The sequence below is a fragment of the Lampetra fluviatilis genome, chromosome 10 (genome assembly GCF_964198595.1).
Source record: "Lampetra fluviatilis chromosome 10, kcLamFluv1.1, whole genome shotgun sequence".
Taxonomy (NCBI): Eukaryota; Metazoa; Chordata; class Hyperoartia; order Petromyzontiformes; family Petromyzontidae; genus Lampetra; species Lampetra fluviatilis.
Genome location: NC_136284.1, coordinates 5,474,825 through 5,493,832, shown reverse-complemented (window position 1 = coordinate 5,493,832; position 19,008 = coordinate 5,474,825). Strand labels below are relative to the sequence as shown.

Sequence of the window (19,008 nt, the reverse complement as noted above, 5' to 3'; positions counted from 1 at the left end):
CACACAACAGCCGGCAGAACTTGCCCACGGGGCCCGAGCGGATCAAACGGCCCATGGACCACATGCAGTGTGGCATGTGATAATCTATGAAAATGTTAATCGATAGAAATAGTTTAAGCTGTCGTGAAATGCGTCCTTGAAAGTCAATAACAATTTCACTCCCAACAATGTCCCATGCCATTAGGACCTTATTTATACAGCACTTAAAGACCCGACAAATGCACATAATAGCTGCCCTTGCTAAACTACAGGGATCTATTGTGCTTGTGTCTGTAAACACTTTTGTTGTTGCTTTTTGAACAATAAGTGGTGCTAGATACATTCTTCTGTTGAATTTGGGCTCTTGTGTGTAAAATACACATGCTACTGCCAGCCTTTTGCACACCTTTGTGAATACCATAAAAAAGCTGCAGATAAAGGGCAAGAAACGTTTGATGAGCGTGACGATGTTTCTCACCGATGTCTCTTAATGTTTAAAAGAAATGCCTTATGTTTTCTTAAATGTAGCTCGTCAATTGAGTCTGTTCATGTGGGAACAGCTGGTGGAGTCCTGCTCATCGTTTTTATTTTGTGCAATTAACTTGTGCCACAGCTGCACCAACAATATGAGCCATTGACAAATTCAGCATATTGGTACATTAACATATAAATATCACATTGAAGTACCGTATTACTCTGCATCAGTCGGTGTTGAATTTTTGCAAGACGTTCACAAGAATGTTTGACCTTGACATTCGCTCACGATAACCTACTCTTCAAAACTGCAGTATGCAATGTTTAATGTGAGCAGTTAATCGTGACAAAATATAAAGACAGCATGCATCCGGTGATTGGGATGGACAGAGGGTGAATCGAGTGAAATTGTAGGCGATTATGGGCCATTAAATTTAACATTATCAGACACGAGAATGACAGACGTGATATAACACAATCGCGTACTAATATCTTGTAGATACTATATGTGATCTATAAAGCTTCCCGTTCAACACCTTTTACTGAATCTCCACTGTACCTTTATTCACCTATATTTATGTAGTGTTAACTGATTTTATAGGAGAGGTGGAAATATGCCAGTGTGGATAATCCAGCTTCACAAGTGCTGTCCATGGTCCCATCTACTTTTTTTCAACTGCAAAGCCATTGTAAATGCTGTCAGATATTTGTCAGTTCTCCAACAAAGGATATGACATACACAGTAGTAATTACTCTGTATCTAAACAAAATTTCACGTCTTTCATGTAAGGTCATTACAAGAAGGGACACTTAATACATAGGTAAATGTTCTTTCATATAGCTGACGTACATGCAGTGTAACAACAACTACAATGTTTGGCTTGACCACCTGGATGTTAAATAAGTAAGTATTATATTTCGATTTAAAGATTTCGTGACTGCAGGGATTCATCTTCTTGGTTCTTTCGGTAAAGTCACGTAGAAGGGAAATAATAAAATAATAAAAATAAAACATAACAAAATAATATAATAAAAATATAATATAATGAAATAATAGAATAAAATAATAAATGTTTATATTACTATAATGCTTTATTTTTATTATTTTATTATTTCCCTTCTACGTGACTTTACCGAAAGAACCAAGAAGAAGTAAGTATTACTAACGGACACTACCTTGAACAAAAATAATAATAAACAAAAACACACATTTGAGGTTTCTTTACATCATTATCTTATGTTAAATGACGCAGACACTACTAAATATCTGAATCACATCTCCATGTTAATTACACGTTCTTGTTCAGCGTAACATCAAATGGCCATACACAGCATTCATACGTAGCAGACAATAGATGGACAGTTAACGGCTTTTCACTCGGATAACAACATTTGGTCAGCGTTTGTGCCCTTGACAGCCAACAACTTCGACAATGTTTGAGATGTACTTTTTAAATATTTCTTGAAAAAAGGGAGAAAAAGAATGTCAGTCGGCTGTATAATTGATTCCGTAAATCATATTGCTTTTATATAGTGTTCCGAGCAATGGTCAGCACCCTAGCATCCATCAGACGTACAGTGATGACCATGCCAGCCAATAGCGGCCCCCTTCTTAGCATTGTCATGGCAACGGATGATATAAAATCTCAGGCGTCAGTCCCTCTTTGGCCCACCTTTGACCTGATGTGGCACCAAAACCCTGCACCCCTCACGCATGGCTCGGCCAGCACTGTATTAGGTCACAGATTACTAAAGCAATGTTAGATTGAAGGCAATGCCTTTTGAGATCCCACTCTGAGCTAAATCAACCAGAGAAGCATACATTTTTTAAATTGTATTCTGATAGTTACAAAAAAACAGATAGAATGGGCGATAATAAGAGTAATGTTTCGTAAGTAAATGGGAATACATATGCATCCATAATCAAGTTCTACAACATACACACACAGTGGTTAAATATGTATTATCATACACAATATTCCATAGGTTTATGTAAGATATTGGTGTACATATGTTTGGGTTAGTGGTGCAGTGGTTAACGCACTGCACTATGAACCCGCTGACTTGAATTTTATTTACAACCATGGCAAACATCAACACATTCTTCTCCAGATAGAGGCTAACTTTGGTGGCGAATATGTGAACCAGTTGTGGCCTCCCAATGATACCCTTCAAGCCACAATAGCCAAGGCAGATGAATTGTGGTCAAACACCCCGAAAACTGACATAATGTGGGGAGGCCGTCATCCAGCAGTGGATTGACAAATGGCTGTACAAATATATATTTGAGAGTGTATGAGTGTTTGGGTAATTCATTCTGAAGTAAGAAAAAACCGTCTTTCCATGCAGGTAAACTTAAAATTATGTGGATAAATGATTCTTTGTTATGAAATTACAAAAGAATCGTTCTAAATACACCTGACTTCGACTTAGTGGAAACTTCTTTCAGAGCATGCTCTGAAAGAAGAGTAAAGTTTCAGAAATAAAAACTGATATCAAAGCATGATGGCACCAGACAAACATTGAACGAGCTCACAAATAGATCACCACCAATCTCTAAAAGTATTTATACCGGCAAAGATCAGAATGAGTTTTTGCAAAACAAATGCGAAACAAGAACACGCTCGCCTGAGACCTTTCTGGGCAACAATATCGAATGTACTATAACCCGAGTGCGCAATGGGCATTGTCGAATTATTTAAATCGTCACAGAGATGGCACCAGCACAGACCCACGACAAAATTGAGTGGAACGAACCCGGCTGATGAGAGCTTGCTATGATCCCATCTGACAGCCATGCCTCCTTTGATTTGTTTCCTTGCTTGTAACTGTGACCCCCTACCTGCACTGATCGTATTAATCAACAGCAAACCCCAAGACAAAATCAGAGCAAAGAAGAAGGGCCAAAGCCATTTCTTCACATTTGCTGACCTTTCGAGAAGTTAATCTATTACGCAGCCACCACACTCCTTCACGGGCTAACTTTACCTTTTAGATATTACGATGGCCATTTTCAAAAGCGTAAAATAAGCAATTTGAACAGAAAGCACTGTAGAAGTATTTTCTTGGTTTGTTCTGGAAAATGTATATTGACTCTGATCAAGGTAATTATATTATTTATAGCACGTGAGTGGCCATCTGCTTGCCACTATATGAACAATAAATGGACTGTTGCTATATTATCTGTTACATATTACAGATCAGTCATGTATTGTATCCACTATATTACTGTGTCCATTATATGACTTAGTAAAAAAAAATAGGTCATCGTAGCAAATGCATGTAAAATGTTGTATTATAATGATGAAATAGTATAACTTTCTTGATTATAGAATGATTTATAAAATGCTGAACTGACTTTTGAAGAAATTATTCATTATATTGTGATTATGTTTGTTCCGTTTCGGAATAGAATGTCATCTTTCGGCAGTTTCAGTCCGTGATCTGATGACGCTAAAGGGTACGTGGGAGTATAAATTATGAATCATCTAATAGGAAATACAACACGGGCTCTCGTGCCAGACCAAGGACAATCTACTGGACACACTTTTCCAAACTAATTACTTTGCTAACACAACATGAGACACACATTCACCGGAATTACAAACTACATGATACTTGGCATTTGTTTTGCACTGCATTTCTTAAAACAAATAAAACCAATTGTACGACTCTTAAACACAGATTTACTTAAAGATCAAAACTTAACAGTATTCCCTATTAACAGAGCTTATGATACATATATTTTCATAACCTCTGTGACAAGTCAGTACACATGAGCCAATTGAGGTATTGAATAATGCTATAAGTTACACGAAATCAAAATATAGTGCAACATATGTGGTCTTATTTGCTAACACTTAATTAACAAATAAAACATTTCAAAGTGTGTGTATATATGCATCAGTTAATACTGTTCACACATTCAAGTGGTTCGGTAATACAATTAATGTGTATAAAGAGGTTACGGAATTTCAAATCATGGCAAACGACCTTTAGTTATGCTTAGGGTCATCATTAGTTGTGTTTATTAAACCCGAATGAACCTGCATTGTTATTTTGAACGAGGTTCCTGTAGTATTCCTGTAAAAGCAGAGCCTTGCACCTTAACACCGAATGCCTTCGAGTGTCCAAGAGATTCCTGCTGAAATAAAAGCAATGTACCTAACACCATCATTTTTAATATCAACTGTTTTGCAAATGTGTTTTTTATATACCATATGCTTTTCCTGAAAAAAACTGTAATTATGTGGATTGCTGTAATGAGTAAATGGAATATTTAACCTAAATATTTTGTTTAAGTCACAATAAAATAATTAGTTCCACATATGAAATTACTTAAAACACTAACTATGTTTTGTAATGCAAATACGGTCGTGTATTTTTTTAGGCATTGCAACATTGCGTAACACATATATTTAAAGATGGGCAGCAGTGGATATTGAATATTGGAATGGCATTTTCCTCTCACCTAGAACAACGAAAAAAACGAGTAACGTTCGGGCAAAAGGTGGGTTCATACATAACCACATCTAACCATCGCCAACGCTGCCTCCGATTATAATTTTCTTGTTGTTGTTGTTACTTGCAGGAACAAAATGGCGATCATGTTGTTTGTGTGGCCCCATTGGTGGTGGTGTGATCAACGGTTGGCGCCTATGGCTGCAATCGTCGTGCCCATCGGCCAAGAAGTGCGGTTAGCTCCTGGTGTGACACACATACATACACACACGCGCGCACCTCTAGAGAGCCGCCACGGTTTTAGCGCCTCGGTGGAACTGATCCGTGCACCTATGCGGGAACTGAACAGGTAAGTGTGGCTCGCCTGCTGGATGTGAAGCACTCTTAAATGCGGTGAGACAACCTCCGTTAACTTGGATTTGTCGTCAATTCAATAAGCACCTTACTGCTTCTCGACTCTCAAAAGTATATTAATAGTAATCACTAATTTTTCATCAACCCGCAGTGACCGGCACGGTGAAGTGATCAAAATAACCCCAATGACCAGCACAATGTGGAGAGGCCTTCATCCTGCAGTGGATTGACAAAGGGTTGTAAATATTAGCAAAAAAAATTAAACATTGGACATGCCCATTTTGTTATATATTAATTAATAGCGTTATTATGATACGCAAATATTGCGCTTGTGAATTAAATCCAAGAGTTGTGTAAATTTCATAACCAGACCAAAACATTGCTATTAGCTCGAACTGAAAATTGATACAGAACCACGTGTTGTGATAAACACAATCTGTAGTAACAGAGTGGATAACGCGTCAGTAAAACATTTCTTAAATTGGTTTGGAAAACAAGTAGCATATTTAATTACCTCCATGACATGATTTGCATGGGAAGCAAGATTGGAAATTGTATATATACTTATAAAGAGTAGTAAAAAAATCACATTTGTCTATTTACGTAAGTAAATATGTGGATATACAGTCTACTATTCAAAACATTGTATCTGCAAGCATTTTATGAAAGCAGATATGCCTGTCATAGAATCGTTTCAAATCGAGCTATCCTCAGAATATGCGTGATACAAACTATAACAAATATTCAACTCTTGTTTTATATTAATATTATTTTATTATTTCCCTTCTACGTGACTTTACCGAAAGAACCAAGAATATAAATATTCAACTGTTTTAAATATTCTTCATACATATACAACGCCTGTAAGCACAATCTGTCAGGATTTACATTTTTGTAAGAGTTTTATATTCACATGTACTCGCATCGCAAATTTAAAAGATTCATTAAATTCAGCACCGGGGCTCGGGTAACTGCGTTTAAAATAAAAATAAAAGTCGCCCAAGCATAGCGTCGGGTTATTTAAACCAAGCAGAAGGGCAGTCGTGGATGTGCAGGTTAAGAGGGCAAGCAGCTCGTGGTTTAAAGGGAGAGAGAGGCGCCCCGCGCAGCTGGTCTGCTTTCTCACCAGTGCGCATCTGCAAAACTTGGGGATAAAATTAACGAACTTAATGGCAGCGCAGTCTCATGCAAAGGTAGACGAATTAACTGATTCGTGTATTTGTATATACGTAACAACATTCTGCGTAGGGTGCACAGACACCTGAACAACGTTGTTACTGCATGACATGCTGCGTATACACAAAATATATGACAACTAGGTAAATACGACAATTTAGCCGCAAAACGAACAATCTAAACTCACTTTTTTTCCTTAACTCCGAGGCGCCCCATTGCCAAAGAGACAATGCATCAAATGGATTTACGACGGGCAGAGGTATCGCACTGGTTCGCGCACCACTGCGTCGTGAACCCGGTACAGTCGTCCGAGTTCGATTCCCGGCCACGACAAACATCACACCAACAGGGGGCGAGTGACCTCTGAACCATTCCTGGGGCATCTCCGCTTCACTTTACGCGCATTGACCGGCGTGGTCGGTAGTGACCACGCAACTCGCATAAGGCGCACGGCGTGGGGAAGAGAGGCATTCGTCCAGAAGTTGATGTAACAAGAGGCTTAAACTGAGCGTTTGATTACCGTTTACACACAACTCTCTACGCTCAAAAGGAAAGACCGCGGAACCATGTGGCACGGTTATTCTATCGTTGCGAAAACAAAGTTGCTGGCATCACGAATATTTGGTTAATGGAAAAGCCGCGTAACGTCGATACCCCGCGGTCTGCTTGTATAACATCGCACCTCCTGGCTTTGACATTCCTCCTCGAAGACATCAGTGTAAAGCATCAACCGCATCAAAACATCAACAGGCCGATGTGCACATCTCCTTCACGAATAGAAACTGAAAGACAAGTCACAGTAGTGCGATTGTGGCCATGCAACCAAAAACGATGGACTATTTTATAAAGCGCTGCGCTCCTTCGACGGAGGAGGAATAGCTAAACTGTACGAACTCTCTCCTGATGCCCTCTCAACATTGACATTTAGCTCCTGAACATATTGCCACACACAATAATAGAATCGTTGATGAGACTTACGATCGCCGTGGCACATTCGTTGGGAAACGCGTGGAGTCCACGAAGCCAATTTCTCCGAAACGGTTCGCACAAGACAAATACAAAACGCAGCTCTCCCCCCCTCACCACCAAACTCAAATCCTGATCACCCTCCTCCTTCCACCCCATCTCTCTCTCACCCCTCCCCAAAAAAATCAATACACAACAAACCGCATTAATAATCACAACTCCTGGGGAAAATAAACCCCCCAAAAAACAAATTAGAGGACCGTCTTTTGACAGACTTTGAGCCATTGTAAAGTCATGCACAATGTTTATTAATGAGAGGGGTCGTGATTGCGTATAAATAATAATAGTAATAATGCGTGTTAGCCCAGTAAAGCAAAAAACCCATTAATTAAACATAAATATTAAATGCGAGCCTTTTACCATGCAGGTTAAAAGGTTGTGTGCTTTGATTAAACGGGAACACACGTCCAACACCGGTAAATAAATACATATTTAAACATTAGAACTGTTGTTATGAGCTGCGCCAAACTTACATAATAGAGTCCGATATTTATTACACGTTGAATGAGTTGCAAGAAAACGTGCTAAAAAGCGGGCGTGTTTCTTTAATTTAATATCGAGATTCATACTGTGTTTATAAAGTCTTCACGCTTTACCATACATTCACTTGTGCCCGTGCTTACATTGTATTGTAAAAGCAACAACAATTCATATTTGTTTGAAAACAAAACAACCTTCTTACATATATACACACACACACATTACCTTACCTGCATCCGTAAAGCTCGTCACGTAATGAAATTCATCATGGACATCGCACGAATAAGCCAGTTAATAAATGCATAGACACCTCTGCGTTTCTGTAGACGTGAAAAGCGGCCCTTAATCACGCTGGTGAAAGCAGACTCGATTTATATGCAATTGAAAACAAAAGAACCAACCCACCTAGCTACATACCTATTGCCGACCTGCATGCACATCTCATCCGCACGCTGAAAGTAATTTCAGCACCGTGGACAGCGCAGGAACAAGCCAGGAGTAATACAATGACATGGGGACCTCTTAATGATTGAACACGTGAAAGCGGCCCGTCTTAACAATTACAGTAATACAACTGCAACAATAAAACAATAACGGATCACACACACACACAATAAATAAAAGAAACATCTTCAAGAGAAGGCGATCAAACGTGATCTTCTTACCCGTCAATATTTCCCGGCGAGAGGCGTCCGGTGTGATGATGGTGTCGGTGTGAGCTGGGGGAAGGTTTCGTCTCCCAAATTGAGCCCCAAATCTGGCACGCGGTTGAGCCCCCGTCTCGATCAGCTGAGCGCAGGGGTAGGGGAATCACGGGCAGAGGGGGTATACTACCGCCGTCATCTCCAGCCTCACCCTGCACAGCCAAGACCAGCAGCAGCAGCCCCCCACCACCCCAACTCCACTAACACCCCCCCCCTTCTCTCTACCCTGTACCTGTTGCCTTGTCTATGCACAGCCCTTTCAATGTGAAGATGAAATACACATACGTGCACACATACATAGACAGTCATGCGTGTGTCTGTATCACTTGAGTGTGTACACTTTCTTGTTTGGTGGTATATATTATTTCTTAAATATTTAGAATTGTTGGGTTTATCACACCTCTCCGAACACCTCTCACTCACTCCTCTCCCTTAAGGCAGCAGCCGTGCGTTGTTTTGAGCCAGCATCACTCATCCCGTACCAGCGTGGCAATACTATCTGTAAAGCAATTTCTCTCAATGCCATGCGTTCTCATTATCATAATTTATGCTGTGCTAACTTGCGGCGCGGAGCCCCTCCCCCCACTACCGCCATAAATTATGTTAATGTTACACGCAATTTCCACGCCCAACGCTGCGCATTCCCTTAACTAATTAACATAAAATAGATCCGAGCAGACCACGCCCCCGACCTTCCCTTTTCCTCCCATCGCCTTCCGCGCATTGCGTAGCCGTGCGCCGAAAAGGCTGCGCGGACCGCCGCGGTCAGCTGACGAGGGCCGGAACTACTTTCTTCGCGAGGCACGTGACCGCGCGACATGGCCGACGTAAATAAGGTGCGGGGAGAGACGCGGGGCCGCGCGTCCAACGTGTTCCCCACTTGCCCTGTAACACTGTGACGGGGCACAGGACGCATGCCACCCTGCGTGTGTGTGTGTGCGCGCGCTTGTGTGTGTGTGCGTGTACACACAGCATTGCTGTTTGTTGCAAATAATGTCTGTACTGTGTGGTGAGTGCTGTACGTGACACGTACTGTTTGGGGACTACTGTACCTGGCACGTACTGTTGGGGGTACGTGTACTGTACGTGTACTGTGCTTGATACGTGTACTGTGCTTGATACGTGTACTGTACGTGGCACGTGTACTGTACGTGGCACGTGTACTGTACGTGGCACGCACTGTTTGGGGACTATACTGTACCTGGGACCCACTGTTTCGTGGTACGTGTACTGTACGTTGTACGTACTGTTTGGGGGCTATACTGTACCTGGGGCCTACTGTATGTGTACTGTACGTGGTACGTTACTGTTCCCCGCACAACTACTGTATTGTGTGTACAGTGCGCTCGTCATTGTGAATGCCTGTGCAGTATACACAGGAACTATACTGCGAGTACTGTGTGTGGTAGCATATCACAGTACTGTTGTACCTCCTGGTGAATGTGTACAGTCTTACACCACGTTCCCCGTTTTGATGCAATACGTAAAGTCCGGTGTTTTCTGAACACCGTGTACAGAATTCCCATGGGGAATACAGTACAGTAGTGTGTACATTCTATGCAGTACTCTACCCATGCAGAATATGTACTGGCACTGAACTGGGTGAATTGTTTGCGTGTGGAATGAACAATACAGTGCCTATGTGGATACATGTATTTTGTGTACATTGTGTCAATGGTTAATAAGTTCGGCGATACTCTTTCCACGCCTCCTGGGCGTACTTTCTTCTTTGGCTGCCAATGTTTTCGGTCAATTATCGACCGAGCGAGGTGCCCTGCCCGTTCTCACTTCCTCTTACATCTGCAACTTGGGTATTTCCTCTAATCCATGTCTTCCTCTTCCTGTATCTTCTGTAGACACGTGGTTAAGTTTGACAAACGCTCGCCCTCTTTATTCCTGCACAAATCAAGGCCTTAAAATATACAAAAATGATCCAATCCATTTATATAGAGAACAGTTAGTTAAACTTGAGATTTTGTAAAGAAAGTGACAATAAAAATACTCAGACATGGAGATGCACTCTCACCTTGGCTGAAAATGATAAAGCAATAAATGGAGAATGTATTTTACCATTTCATTACGCTGACGACATCGTCAATATAATAAACAGTGTAAATGCACTAGAATATGAAGACCTTATATATTTTTTAAAGGCCCGAAAATCTGAGCTCAAGATAAATATGAGCAAAATAAAAATAGTGTATGACACGTTAGCTGAGCAAAATGAAATAAATGCTGGAGGGATACAACCCGGAAACACGAGGGTCTACGTTAGAAGTGATAACGCGGGCGTACGAATCTATTATCCCACTCGATTCGTTTGTGATTAATGCTGCCGTCATCCAATAGTGGGTTTAAAAGGGGATGTGAAGAGTGAACATGTAATCGGCAACCCTTTCGTCTAGCGACACTTTTCGACGTGCATTTGGAGATTGCGATACAATGTGTTCCACGAAACGCCAAAGTTGACGTGAATGCTGTTGAATTGATTTATGAACATTTTTTTATTCAGTTTCATTTCAGTTCAGTTTCATTTATTTGGTAGAGCCCTGTGAGCCATTCGGCTCTCGAATCGGGTGCAACCGCAACAAACAAAAAACATGAACAAGAAAACATCTTAAAGTGACTGCACAAACAGAAAAAAATATTCAACCATCAAATAAGGATACTTAGACTGATGAAAATAAAAGCAAAAATCACGACAATCTGTGGGGTTTTTTCTGCTGTTATATCTTGAAAAACTTTGGCGGGTCACGCCATTTATACGCTTAAGCCAGGTTGTTTTATTTCTTCTACCTAACATTACTACATGCACTCTTCCAGATGTATATGAGCACCATTATATATTTTTCGCCCCCAATTAATTGCATCATATTTAGTTGCATGAACTATGTATGCTCCATCATACATGCAGTCGTGTTAACGTGTTAGTGTACTGTATGCATACAATCCTCTTGCATTGTACTGCATACACTATATTCCTGCACATGTGGGTTTGTGCTTCTGGTTGTAGTGGAGATCTTCTAGAATGTTTCGCATCGGATACATCTTAGTTTTGCTTATTTGAATTCTGTACAGTTTAGCGACAGCTGTGCAGAACATACAGGAGCAAGACTTGTCACTGTGGTGTAGGGTCATACCCTGATTGAGGTCTCACTCTTTAACGTCGTTTCGCAAATACGTCGTCACGTTATTAATACTACCTCCTGATTTGCGTCGCCTCAACCCACACGTCGCTGAGAGCCTCCGTCCTCTATCGTATCCGTCGCCTGAGCCATCGCCTCTATCTATCCTGTAATTTGGTTTGATTTACGTCGTTTCGATATTCGACACACGTTTCAGGAACCGCATCCCCGATGTAAAACGGGCTGTTATTATTATACCTTGATAGGAGATTACACAGTCCTTCTGTGTGTGAGTGCTGCACACTGATCTGCAATGCTAGTGGTGTATTGAGAGCCCAGGGAAGTTGGGATTATTGTTGACATGGGCTTGGTACTCATCGTATATGCGTGTGTGTTTGGTAGAGGTAGTCCTAGTCCTCTCTTAACCTCACACACATAGAGATATTCCATTGTTGGCCATGTCACTAGTGGGCGACGAAACGAATAAACGTCACAATCAATTCCCAAAACAAAGAACTTTCGTATAAGTTGTAACCACACCTGGTCTGTAAACAGCTGTGCGTTATAGCAAATGTGAACAATACAGCTGTTCGCTGTCAATGCATTGTTTCACATTTAAGTACTATTTTATATTGCCACAGACTAAATACAAGTGATACATTGTTTGAGGAAAGTTATTTGTAAATAGTTAATGAAATATAGACACCTATACAGTACATGCATTTTGTATAGTTGTAACAAGTAATGGTAATATAATGATTCAGTGTAAATAGTGTTTCCTAAAGTTTCGATGGCAAGTGCACATCCATTTTCAGGAGTATTTTCAAACATGTGCATGCCAGTGCTTTGTTTTCTATCATATTGTCAGTGTGTTTTATATTTTACAAATGTACGAACACAGCAGCTTTAAGCGTTATACTGCCACGATGTTGAGAACTGGTGTAATTAAATGCGCAACGTTAGAATTAAAAGCATGCTGTTTTAATAAATGTGTATATCCTTCCCAGGAAACCTTTAACACTGGCGACTCTGAGGATGACTCCGAGGTAAGTTGGTTATTATTTTCAGATTTACTTTTGATGTTGAAGCATGTTTCCGTTAATATTAAATATTATTTAGTGAAAGAGATTCCTCAGTTTTTGAAAAATCTTTTTAAATCTCCACCAAGGGTGGCTGGCCAGGGTATTATCCATGACTTCTGGTGTCCTCCAGTTATTGAAACAAATAACTGGAAAAGTAGAAAAATATTGTTATGTAATGCGTTTCGTTTACTGCGAGGAACACAAAGGGCTATGAAAGCGGTGAGATTTGTGACATTGATTGCCTTGGTGGAGCCCATGAAATGCCCTGTGATTTGAGCGAAGTGGATGCCGGATGATGATTTTTGGGGTCAAGAGCAGGAAAAGCTGAACATGACACCAATTTTGTCAAATCTGTGACTGCACTTAATGCAATCTAGAGGGATGAGAAAAGATTGCTTTCAAGCCAAGGTGCAGCAGTCAATGAGAGTGCAAGATAAATGTGATCAGTTAACAGCTTGTGCCAGCCCATAAGAGCTTGCCAGCAGTATAAGCTTAATAAATCTACCAAACATAACCTCAATGGTCTCGCGTATTATTTACCAACCGAATTCATTTAACTTAAAATAGTGCTTTCATTGTTGGTGTAATTTTCTTCAGTATGTTTTTTAGGTGTTTTTTTCATAGCAGTGTATACTGTAATTTTATCTGTCATTCTCTAAAGCTCTAGGATGAGAGTTTAGCACCGTGGACAGCAGTAAGAGTGTTCTCTGGTGATGGGATCATACAGTGACTTGACCACAGATTACAGGTCTTGGCAATGGTTGCAAAATAACAGTTGCTCTGGGAATAAAGATAGTAAGGTGCTTGTCTTTCTGATGCTTTACTATTAGGTTTTATTCTATATTTTCATTTAGTAGAACTTTCTAACATTAAAAGTAGTCTTTGTTTTGTAACAAACATTTAACTTGAGTTTTAATTGTGCACATTTTCTGAATTGCAGATCATCCTTGTAATTGACTGCTTAGTAATCCAATGCAGCAACACTCATTTTTAAATGCTATGTCGTTCTGAAAAAAATAGGAAGGTACAATATTTTGCAAAGAGTCAGATTAATTTCACTTTTGAAGACTTTAATTTGGCATTCTGTCATGCACCCTAATGCCTAAAGTAAACTTGTACAGAAAAACACATTTTGGTTTATGCAAATCTATTCGTGAGCACGAGATCTATTGGACTATATGCACAAAAGGACTAACAATGGTTTTAGCTGTATAGTCACTATGTAGCATATTGTATGTGCTCCCCATGAGAAGTAGACATTATTTTGGGAAAGCTTCACATGGAAAATACTTTTAACAGGAGCAAAGATAAAGTATGTCACTGGAGAAATGCTTTTAGAGCTGTAGGCCACAGTGCAGACAATAGGTCTTGCTGATGTGGTTTATACAATCACTAGAAATGAGAAGTATGCATATTCAGTTTTTTTGGAAATGTGTTCACTTCTCATGTTAAATCACCCATAATGCACTTGATCTCATCAGATCCTCAAGCTAAGGAGGATTTGGGTGGGAACAGGGCTTTGATCGGCCACAACCAATTATAATATAGGTGTTGTTGGCTAGATTTGAAGTTTTCATGACTGCAGTGATCCATGCTCTTTGGTTCTTTCGGTAAAGTCACGTAGGTAAAAAATAAATTAAATTAAATCACTATTTATTTCATTTTATACCTACGTGACTTTTTCCGAAAGAACCAAAGAGTGTGTTGTTGGCTGTCGTGGGGCTTTTTTGTCAGAAAAGTACGGTGTAGTAAAATGTGTTTTCTTGTCATCTTATTCTCCTGACATCTATGCCCCTGGCCTTCACCAACCCATGTTGACCTTCATGGTAAAATATGATCATATAACTCTACACAACCTGAACGGCATGGAGAGGCCCTCGTCCAGCAGTGTATTGACAAAAGTACTGTACCTGTACCTGTACCGTGCCTTTTGTTTTCCAGGAGGAGCTGGAGGAGCCCAAACTGAAGTATGAACGCTTGGGGAACGAGGTGACCGATATTTTGAAGCATGACGCAGCCAGCTGCATGGCGGTGCACGACAAGGTAGAGTGCTGAATGAGCGCGCGTGTCTGGGCGCGAATGCCTCTTCTCATGTGTGCACTGGGAATTCATTATTGGTGGAAAGCAATCTGTGTAAATAGTATATATATATAAATACATATTTTGAAATCCAAATTATAGCTGAAGAAATATGAAAATAATTTATACTTTGAGGTTGACATACATTTTCTGCATAAGGAAGTAAAGAATATATTTGAGAGTGATGTATTAAAAGTAAGTACAACTTAACCCATTACTTAGATGTTTTTATATACTGCAGTATTTTATATTCATAGATTATATTGTCATATAAATGTTATTGGTTAGCACATTTAAATGCGGCTTCAAAATCATTTTAAAATTAGGTCAGTGCTACTTTATAACATTGCAGTCTTATGACTTAATTATGGCCCCTTATGCATCAATTATATGTCCAGTATTCCCAGCAAAATAATACGTATAATGCAATTTATACAATTCTCATTGAAATAATATACATTTTATATTTATCAGTTGAAAAGCCATGTAATTGTGGCACCCTTGAGACCATATACATGTATCGAATTATCTACATTTATTGTGTATCGCTTTCTCTCATAATTTTGTTCCGTGTGCCTGTCTATCTTTCCATGTATCTGTTTACTTGTTTACTTATATATTTACGCTATGCGCCAGCAATCGCGGTGCCGAGCGGAGCGTTGAGGCGAGCGAAAGCAGTGGCGCGGCGCAGTGGGCCAGGCCAGGCATCAGGCCTCGGTGGAGCGGCCCCGTGTTTTATTAAACAGTATTGATTTTCTGTCCACCGAGAGTGAGGAGGGAGCGAAAGGGCCGCCGCCTTCCTGGGGAACAGTAATCATAAAAAATGGCGCCTCTCCGCCACACTGAATTTTTAATGACGTCTCTTTGTGGTGCATTTTGTAATTTTTTTTGGCTTTTATTTACAAATCTTTCGGTTGTGTTGTATTTATAAGCATCTGACATGTGTAGTCTCATTACTAAAATAATTCAAACCCAGAATGCCCTCTTTTTATTACAGATGCCTATATTCTGCTGTGTCCACAGTCAGAAATCAACACAGCTGTATATTGCAATATAAAACACAAGTCCTTCCAGCTTAAAGTTGCACTGGTTTAAAGTAATGGGTTTAATAAAAAATATATTTCATATGTTACTGGATTTAACCTTGTATATACAGTCCTGTGATATGTGTGTTTTTCCATTTTACTAATTTGGACTTTATAGATGAATAATGCCAAACAAATGAATTATAGATAGGTGTATATTTATTTGCTTAATATGTTAGCATGACCTCTTTGTTCGTAACAAGACAATATTTTGTGCATGTTGGCAGCTTCAGTTTTGTAACGGTGAATAAATTCACTTTCAGTTCGTGGCGTTGGGAACCCATTTTGGCAAAGTGTTTATTTTGGATGTCGATGGCAACAAAATCAGAGAGTTTTCATCTGTAAGTATCGTTTATATCTTGACACCACAGTCTATTGTCACGTATAATAGATTATATTTTGAAGTATTTTGCAGTGCCGCATGGTATGTATATATTCCATATATCTTAATCCTAAATCATTTTTAAAAATCGAACATTTTATATAGTTTTCCGTAAGTATATTGGGATGTATTTCTAAAAGAAAGTGAATGAAATGTATCATGTTATTTAGTTGTACAATGTATATTTTGCACATGTTAACACATACAATGTATATTTTGCACATGTTAACACAAATTATGTGAGCTCCATGTTTCGTGTACAGTTTCACAATATGTGTAGACACCCTTTTTAAACAATGTTAACACGCAGATTTAAAAGCACACTTGCTTGAATGCCTTTTGGTGTTGCTACTTAATGAGTACTATTTTCTGGCCAGCACACAGTGACTGTGAATCAAATCAGCTTGGATATGGATGGAGAATATATCGCCAGCTGCTCTGATGAGGGAAAGGTATTTTATGTTTCTTGCCTGTATTTCACCCCGTTCATCGAAATTTGTAATTACCAACCTAGGCACCACAATTAAAAAAGGTCACACAAAATGTCATGTCTTTGAAATGGTTTGTGTGCCTTATCCTCTTGTTGAATACAACAGTACTAAGCATTGCTGCAAATTGCAGAAACAGTTAGTCTTTCTGCAAGTCTTGGGAATAAATTGCAGCTAATGTGTACATGTCAATTGAAGTCAGGCGAGCGCAATGTACCTCAAAAGTGTCGTGGCTGCTGTATAATCAGAGAACATGACTGATGGATGGTTTCCAGTTGTAAAGAAGGAAATTCCAATTATTTGCTATAGTTCACATTTTGAAGTCAAGCACTAGCTTTCTTTGAGTAAGTGCACCTCTGATCCTCTTACCTGATTCATATAATGTTGCTTGCTTGAAGTGCTACTGTTGGGGTCTGGTTTGTGCGTTTCATTTGGTTTGATGTAAAGGCGTTTATTTTTCCTGGGAATGAGAAAGATGTAGCTAGTGGTGAGTGAAGTGGCAGGTTCTATGGAAGGACAAGGTCAGCTTAGCCAAATCTCAATTCTTTGATGCATTGACCTCCATGAAAATGGCACATTTCCGCACCTGCGTCACTTCTCAGATTAGTTATAGCTGTATATCCCGGACAAAGTAATGATTCAACAACAATGGAAAAGGAGTATTTCCAAAGACACGTTGGTGCTTGTGGCATGATTAGTGGTATATAGCTATTGCATATTAGGTAAATACTTGACTTTTCTGAGGCTGCCAAAAATCTAGGCTGTTTCTCCATCATATTTCTGCAAACTCTGAATGGCTGCCCTTTGCATGTGAGGTCCCAAGATGCCAAGCAAGGCATTACAATTGATTGAACCTTTTACCAAAAGTAAAACACCCTGCAAATAGATTTCATTTACATTTAATTATTGCTTCCATACTGAAAGAGCAATTCGTGCTCTATAAATATATGTATACCGATGTATAATGCATTTGGCTCCGCCATTGCCAACAAGTTAATTGCACTGAAATGTATTTACCATGTTGGCGTTCATCTTTTCAGGTATTCATCCATGGTCTTTACAGCAGTGAGGCCAACACAGACTGCAATTTTGATTCGCCTATTAAAGCAAGTACATTTGTAATATACTACAACATTAAATGCCTGTTGTCTTATCCATCATGTTGCTCACTTTACGATGTATTGAGATTAATAAATATGTTATATAATCGTTAAACAATGTTAACTGTGTTTATTTTTGTGCTTGAAATGCATTGAATATTATATTTCTAGTGTTGAAATGCAACTGAATATCATTTAATACTTAATTTATTATCTGAACTGTGTGACATGTGGGACCCATGGTTCTGGTGTATTGAGGAGAGTAACGTAAAGTGGCTGGTTTTGTATTTCAGGCAGTGGCTTTACACCCAGAATTTGGAAAGATTCAATCCAGGCAATACATTACAGGAAGTGACAAGGTAACTGGCATGTTTTGACTGCATGAAGCCCTACAACGTCCTCCTAAAAGAATCCAGTAGATAATCAAAAAGTGGCAATGTAGCCTTAAATAGATTTTATCGAGACCCCTTTGGAATTTCAACACACTGATTTTACGTTTTTTTTATTGTGGTTTCATTTTACCTACAAAAGTTCTGAACAAATCTAAACATTATAAAGAGTCGTGCAGGGTGATAATAAGAGTAATAGCAACCACTTCGATACTCGTACATATAATGTTTTTAATCTGACTAACATCAAAAAGTAATCTTCCTGGCTGGCTCCTATCTGGGCGCCTCTCCACCCCAAGAAAAACTGTTGTTGGCTATCGCCCATTGCCACCAAAGCTAGCTGGGTAACTGGCTAAACGAGATTTTCCGTGTGTAGTGATGTAAATGGAGTCACTCTGGCGTTTAGCGCCAGCTGCTGTCACAAGACTAGAATTGTGAGTCTTGAGCTTCTCTCTGGCACCGGAGTGGGTATGCCATGGAAGCGGGCCCTAGGGGGCATAGTTCTGGCGATGGTCAGAGGGAAGTGCAAGTGAGGACGTGACAGTCTGGGTGAACCCGAGAGGGCATGTGATATGGACAGGGTAGTGGGGGGGCCCGAAGGGTGGCTTGAGGGATACGTGATGT

At 39.7% G+C, this 19,008-nt stretch overlaps 2 protein-coding genes across 7 annotated transcripts in view; one reads left to right on the top strand and one right to left on the bottom strand.

Moving 5' to 3' along the window:
• Window positions 1-9,164, bottom strand: part of POU6F2 (POU class 6 homeobox 2) — a 57,970-nt gene extending 48,806 nt beyond the window's left edge. For 2 of the 4 annotated variants that reach the window (XM_078860265.1, XM_078860269.1), the window contains exons 1-2: window positions 9,055-9,164; window positions 8,616-8,739 (exon numbers count right to left, since the gene is read on the bottom strand). The gene's annotated coding sequence lies outside the window, so the exon portion shown is untranslated. Of the gene's footprint in view, window positions 1-7,422; window positions 7,541-8,615; window positions 8,740-9,054 lie in introns of those variants that run through there. The other 2 variants (XM_078860266.1, XM_078860267.1) reach the window with 2 other exon arrangements.
• Window positions 9,165-9,384: 220 nt separating this feature from the next.
• Window positions 9,385-19,008, top strand: part of VPS41 (VPS41 subunit of HOPS complex) — a 28,594-nt gene continuing 18,970 nt past the window's right edge. Inside the window, exons 1-7 of one of the 3 annotated variants that reach the window (XM_078860261.1) lie at window positions 9,385-9,490; window positions 12,787-12,825; window positions 14,803-14,904; window positions 16,289-16,366; window positions 16,785-16,859; window positions 17,936-18,005; window positions 18,293-18,354. In XM_078860261.1, coding sequence (XP_078716387.1) covers window positions 9,473-9,490; window positions 12,787-12,825; window positions 14,803-14,904; window positions 16,289-16,366; window positions 16,785-16,859; window positions 17,936-18,005; window positions 18,293-18,354 — 444 coding nt within the window. In that variant the 5' untranslated portion in view covers window positions 9,385-9,472. Of the gene's footprint in view, window positions 9,491-12,786; window positions 12,826-14,802; window positions 14,905-16,252; window positions 16,367-16,784; window positions 16,860-17,935; window positions 18,006-18,292; window positions 18,355-19,008 lie in introns of those variants that run through there. The other 2 variants (XM_078860263.1, XM_078860262.1) reach the window with 2 other exon arrangements.